Here is a 6,379-nt window from a genome sequence, read left to right as displayed (position 1 = left end):
CAGCCACGTACCAGGCACCCCACTGAGTGCTTCATATGTCACATGCCTACATACCCTGTGGCCTCCCCACGGTGGACAGCCCCACTACACAGTCAAGGGAATCTAGGCGGGAAAGCTGGGAGGCTTGTCCAAGGTCGCCAGGCCAGGAAGTGGCACTCAGCTCAGGCGACTTGCCTGTCCAGCTTTCTAACATCACCCTCCCCTACAGCCTGAGGGGAAGGGAGGTGGGGAGGGAATGCTGCGGGTTCCAGAGGAGTTCTTGGGGACTCGGGAGGACAGAAGCTGGGGCATCTGCCACAGTCCGGGCCCCACTCGGGCTGCCCAAAAGGGCTCCCGGGGGGCGGAGGGTGCTCTGTTGCTGGAGTAGTCAAAAGACAGTCTCCAGCGTCCCGCCCCCTCCCCTCCCCGACACTCTCGCTGCCAAATGAAATCTGGCAGCTTCTGAAAATAGCTCAGCGCTGCAGCAGGCGCTCTGCCCGCCCTTCAGCAGGCTGGCACACAGCTGGGGGTGGCCACTGTGGGCAGACGCCAGCGCACACCGGGCCGGGGGTGGGTGTCACACACACGGTGTACTGGGAGGCATAGAGCTGGGGACACGGGGCAGCTGCCATCTCTTCGCCCCCTTGACCTCTCCAAGCTGGTGAGGCCATGGCCCTGGAGCCAGCCTGGCATGTCTACCAGGCCTGAAGCACCCTGTCCAGCAGGAGTGAAATTACTAGTAGGTGTGAGCACATGCCCTTGGGCTGCTTTTGTTCACTCGTGTAGATGAGAAACCCAGGAACAAGGGAAAAATGCCAAAATGCTCTTTATTAATACCTGGATATAAAACCCAGCAGTGTTGTCCTCCCTGACATGGTCTAGGGTTTCCCAGCCAGTGAGAGAAGGGTGAGGAACCAGGAAGCAGACTGGGGCCAGGCACTGGCCAGGCCCATATCAGGCATTCAGCATCCTGAGGCTCCCAGGGAAGTGTGGGGCTGGGTGATCCTGGAGCAGCAAGGGAGGGGCCCTGTCTGCTCCGACTCAGGCAAAAAAGAAAGGACCAGACCCTCTAAACAGCAGCCCTCCACTACCTCGAGTCTGACCCAAAGTACAGAAAGAGGCCCTGGATTAAGGGGGAGCCTCTTAGCCCTGCCTCCAGACATCCACTCTCACAAAAGTACACCAGGAGACAAGCCCTGTCATCAACCAGGACAAAGTAGGGGGTGAACCCTTAAGGACAGGCTTTCCTGCCTGGGATCCGATGAGCAGGTGGGGGCAGGGTAACTGTACTGGCTTTTGTCACAGTGACATTTTCCAAAGTAAAAAAAGGGTTAAAAATATCTGCCCCCCCCAAACCCCTCACTGAGATGAGAGGCCACTCTGGGTGGGGGTAGGGGGGTGTCGTAACAGGATGGTTGGGCTCAGGCACTCTGTGGAAGGAGACTTCCAAGGGCCCTGTGGGATGGGTTGCAGCAACACAGCGCTGGACCACCCAGGGAGCCAGGCAGACTGACCCTGACACTTCAGGGAGACCAAAGATGGAAGGGTGGAGGGGAGTCTGAGAGGGGTGAGTGGCACAAGGAGAGCATCCTCCCCAAGAAGGCAGGCAGACCCTCAATTGCCCCCCTCCCTCCCTTGCTCACTCACTCAGCATTCGAGACTGGCAACTCTGTCCCTGGTCGCCATGACAACCAGTGGCCGATGCCTTTCCCAAGGCCAGGCCCATCTGCCCACCCTCTGGGGAGCTTTTTCCACAGGAGGGAAGACCAACCACAACGCCGAGGGGCCTAAAACTCTAAGGCCAGGCCCTGAGCAGGATGCAGCCACAGGGCATTCAGGCCGCCGTGATCAAAGGCACTGGAGCTGCAGCACGTGGCTCCCTGGGGCCCAGGTTTTGGCCCTTCTCTAGGGCCTGACCCCGGGGTGCGATTCTGAAGGACTTGGGGTCATGTTCCCCCATCCCGAAGTTCCAAGTGACAAATTACAACACAACACAAACAACTCTTTTGTTAAAAAAACAGGGCCCTGAGCCCTCCAGGTCAGGGCTTCGGCCCACTCCAGTGTGTCCTCTGGCTCCCCCAAGGTCGCAGGAGCTACTGATTGTTGCAGCCCTGCGAGCCGGAGGAGCTGCCTGCCTGCTTCTTCCTCCGCTTGTTGAGGAGCCGGTTGTTAGAGGTCTTCAGGTCCTTGATCTTCACCTGGTCATAGTCCACCCGCATGGTTGCCAAGGCGCTGGTCATCTCCTCCTGGGGATGGGGATGGGGGGGAGCAGGTCTACTGACCTCAAGAGACCTCACCTCCTGCCTGAGTGGCCCCTTAATAGTGTCAGTGACGGCAGTGGCCACCTTTGCTGCCCGACCGCCCCCATGTACCCAGCTCTGGGCCCATCGCTTTGCCTCACGTAGTCCTCACTCCAGTCCTCTGTGGTAAAGACTGAGCTTACCTGAAAAGTCACAGGAAGTGTGGTGACTCCCTGGGACTACACCAGGGGTAAGCAGGACAGGGACTTGGACCAAAGGCCTTCAGGGGACACCATCGTGCTGTGCACCCAGGTTACCAGCGCCTGAAGACTGTGCCCAGATTGCCCCAGGCTCTGAGCCACTGCCCCACAGGCTCAAATCTGGCCTCTCCCGAGTCTAAAAGCAAGCTGACCGCCCTCCCAGACGCTGCAGATCATAAGAGCAATTATGGCCAAAGCTTGAGGCCAAAGCCCCACTTCACTGAGAGAACAAGTCGGAAGCACTGCCCTGAATAGGGTAGTGTGGCCCAAAGACCACTATGCGGTCACTGACACGAGGCGAGAGGGGGTCTAAGACCCAGGTTCTGGGAGGTCACCACCCTACAGTCCCTTTTTCCAAAACCCTGAGACCTGCGGGGAGATGGTCCACCCACCTTGACTTCATCCCAGTGGTCTCTGTCCTCCTGCAGCACTCGGGCCGTGTGGAGTGGAGTCTGGGGCACCACCATCGATTGCTGGAAGGAGCCCCAAGCCCATGGATCAGACCCTGCAGGCACCTGGGACAGCACTGGCTGCCCCCGACCCCGAACCCCTTTCTTTTGGGCTCATGGGGAATCTGAGGCTCAGGGTGGTGAAGGAGCCTGATGAGACCAGGAGCAGGCAAAGGCGGGGCACTACCGCATATCTGTGGCCCACCCCAGGGCCTCTGGAGCCGTCGACCACCCCCCCGGCAGCCCTGCTCAGGCTCATCACCCGGCCCACCAAGGACGAGGAGGCACTCACGTTGATCCAGGGATGGTTCATGAATTGCGTGATGGTCAGCCTCTCGGTGGGGTCCGTCTTCAGCAGGAGGCGGATCAGCTGCTTGGCTAGGGAAGAGAGGACAGTGGTGAGGCTGTGGAGCTGCTCAGAGCCAGTCCCCCCTCCCAGAGACTGCCAGCTCTGCAAAGCGCTCCCAAATTCCTAACCCACAGGAACAGTGCGCTGATAAGGGCTTCTTGCCGTAAGGCGCTAAGTGTTTGGGGTAATTTGCTAGGCAGCCATAAATAACTGATACAGGCCAGCTTTGTTCATGGTCCCCAAAGGGAAAACATGAATGAAGGACAAGAACTAGGGGAAGTTTTGAGGAGGCAGGTTTCAAGCCCATTTGGCAGACATAGAGAAGGACGTTCAAATGGTGAGATGACTTGCCTAGGATCACACAGCTGGGATGTGGAGGAAGCCAGGATCTAAACACAGGTCGGTTTGACACCTAAGTGGTCTCTCCCGGAAGGAAGGCGGCTGGGGTCTGGTGGAGCGAGCTAAGCAGAGAGTCACTCACCATCCTCGGAGACCTCGGACCACTCAGGGCTGGGGAAGCCATACTGGCCCAGGCGGATCCTCCTCTTCATCCCCGGGGAGATGGCCTGGCCCGTGTTGGAGTAGAAGGGCGGGAAGCCGCACAGGCTGGGGGAGGGCGGAGGTCATTCAGCACAGGTGTGGGGGCAGTGCCAGGGTGGACCCATTCTCCTCCCCAAGACCCTGACTGGGAGACAGGCAGCTAGACACCAGGGCAATAATATAAGCCCCCTGTACTCGGGGATTCGTCCCCAGGAACACCAGCTGCCCTTGCCATGGGGAGGCCTTTGGGGAGCCTGAAGGAGAGGTGTCCCATGACCAGAAGGGAACAGCAGACTGCTGGAAGAGTGGCCCGCTTGAGCCCTTCACCCTGCAAGGTGGGGGCAGAAGTGGTTCCAAGGGTACCCTCGGGTGCAGGAAAGGGATGGCACTCACAGGATGTACATGATGACGCCCAGGGACCACATGTCACATGACTTGTCATACTTCTCTGGACCCAGAACCTCAGGAGCTGCCAGGGCAGAGGGCACAGGAGGACCCTCAGTCCAAGGGTCTTGGGGCACCGGCAGGAGCCTACAGCCTGGGCAAGGTGGGAATAGGTGCCCGAGCCGGGGATGGGGCAGAGCAGATTGGTGTCTGGCACCTTCTGGGAAGGCAGCATGTGTGTGAAGTTGGGGGAGGAACAACAGCTCCCAGATAAAATAAACCCGTTTTCAGGCTGGGCTGTAAGAGATGATAACCTCCTAGCTACCTTGGGCCAATCTCAGCCATGGTGCGGTAGGGGAAGGAGAGAAGGACAGTCAGGGGTTGGGTGGGGTCCTGCCATAGCAGAGAGGGTCCCAGCCCAGCAGCTGCCCCGCATCCCCTGCCTCCTGAACAGACAGCCTAGGTCATGGGCAAGGAAGGGCCATGGCCAGGGCTCTGGGTTCCACTGTTCACCTGGCAACCATCCCATGGGGCCTTGGTCTTCCCATCTGTGTGATGAGATCGGTAGGCCAGGAGATTACTAAGTCAAAATACTGCAAAACACATCCTGGTAAACAGAGTGCCATTCCAGCTGTCTCAGGGGGCTTCCCACCCCTTCAACAGCTCTTGGAAGGCTTATCCTGAGGGAGAAGAGTCTTCTGTAAACAAGTCATCACCCCACTCTCCACGAAGGGGCACTTTCCGGGGGTGGGTGGGGTAGCTTCTCCAGGTCTAGGGGCTACCTGCTCACAGGGGAGCAGGGAGCTTTTCCAGGAAGTATGAGTGTGTGTGAAGCCCTGGGGCCCATCCTGGCCCTCACCTAAGGGATGCTTTCCCAAAACGCAGGTGGCTGGCCCCCTGCTTCCCTCTCATGTAGGAGGGCGCGCCTGCCCACTTTCTGAATATGACTCCCAGGAAGATAAAAACCGGAGAAAAACAACCGCACTTGGACTCCATCCCAAGCCGACGGCAGCCTTTTATCACATATATATTTAGAGCCACTGTGATGTCATTCAGCTCACAGGCCAGAGCCAGAATTTTCCTGGATCTATTTTCAAAAGCAAAAACTGAAGTTTGGGAGAATATTTTTGCAGCCTCCGGCCCCCCAGCTGCCACCTCCACACAGACAGAACCCCCCACTTCCCTCCTCACAGCGCTTTAACCCTTTGGCTTCTGCATCCCACAGGCTGCCCCAGACCACAGTGAGGCCGGGGTGGGGGGCGGGATACAATAAAGAGGTACCAGCCACATCCCAGGGACTCACCCACATAGTAGGGAGTGTAACATGGAGTTTGCAGGGCATTCTGGGTGGTCTCTTTGGCAAAGCCAAAGTCCGTGAGCTTCAGCACCGCATCTTTATCCTTGGACGTGTAGAGCAGGTTTTCAGGCTGGGCCAGGGAGAGAAAACATTAGTCTGGAGTCAGGCACCAAGTGGGGGCAGATTTCCACAGTGATCTGCAGTCAGATTTCCTTCCTCCCTCCCTCATCCAGACTGAGGCAGGAGGAGCTGGATCCATCTCACTAGAAAAGACCTGGGTCTTGGCCGCCAATGATGTGGGCCAAAGGCGGAGGAGACTAATGTGGCTGAGAGGTGACACCTTGTTTCACAGAGGGGAAACTGAGGCAGTGGTTCCACCAAGCTGGGGATAACTGAGTGCCACAGAGAGCCCAGGGGTAGGAACTTCTGAGCTTGAGTCGGTGATGCTGCCATGAGATGCCAAAATGAGGGTTCCAGGGGAACGGGGGGCTTCTCATGAGCCAGTGCTGCCAAGCACATATCCTGTACGCAGCCCAGAACAAGCATGTATGACAGGCCCCTACCTGAGGTTGCTTGGGGAACTCAGGCCCCGGGAGCTGCACAGAGGCCAGTCTTCCTGGTTATAGGGCACAGAGGGTCTGAGGGATGAAGGCAGTGGGGAGGTCTGCATGGAGGAGGCAGCACTCAGGTTGCTTTCTAATGAATGGGTAGGACCTAGGCCCACAGAGAGAAGCAGCAGAGCTGGGGCAGAGGCATGGAGTGGCACATGGAATTTCAGTTTGGAGCCAGTGAAAGCTATTTCTCAGGTTCTATTTGAGATGATCCAAACTTGGACTGGGGTGAAAAACAGGGAAGCAGTTTTTGTATAGGAATCTTCTCCA

General features: G+C 57.8%; 1 protein-coding gene across 2 annotated transcripts in view; it reads right to left on the bottom strand.

Annotated features, from left to right (window-relative positions):
• Positions 1 to 787: 787 nt before the first annotated feature.
• Positions 788 to 6,379, bottom strand: part of MAPKAPK3 (mitogen-activated protein kinase-activated protein kinase 3) — a 28,145-nt gene continuing 22,553 nt past the window's right edge. For both annotated transcript variants that reach the window (XM_027522962.1, XM_027522963.1), the window contains exons 6-11: positions 5,505 to 5,628; positions 4,211 to 4,286; positions 3,759 to 3,883; positions 3,221 to 3,306; positions 2,872 to 2,952; positions 788 to 2,225 (exon numbers count right to left, since the gene is read on the bottom strand). In XM_027522962.1, coding sequence (XP_027378763.1) covers positions 2,073 to 2,225; positions 2,872 to 2,952; positions 3,221 to 3,306; positions 3,759 to 3,883; positions 4,211 to 4,286; positions 5,505 to 5,628 — 645 coding nt within the window. In that variant the 3' untranslated portion in view covers positions 788 to 2,072. The remainder of the gene's footprint in view (positions 2,226 to 2,871; positions 2,953 to 3,220; positions 3,307 to 3,758; positions 3,884 to 4,210; positions 4,287 to 5,504; positions 5,629 to 6,379) is intronic.

Source organism: Bos indicus x Bos taurus, chromosome 22 (assembly GCF_003369695.1).
Source record: "Bos indicus x Bos taurus breed Angus x Brahman F1 hybrid chromosome 22, Bos_hybrid_MaternalHap_v2.0, whole genome shotgun sequence".
In the NCBI taxonomy this organism is placed as follows: Eukaryota; Metazoa; Chordata; class Mammalia; order Artiodactyla; family Bovidae; genus Bos; species Bos indicus x Bos taurus.
The sequence above is the reverse complement of the archived record's forward strand: the minus strand, read 5'-3'. Positions and strand labels throughout refer to the sequence as shown.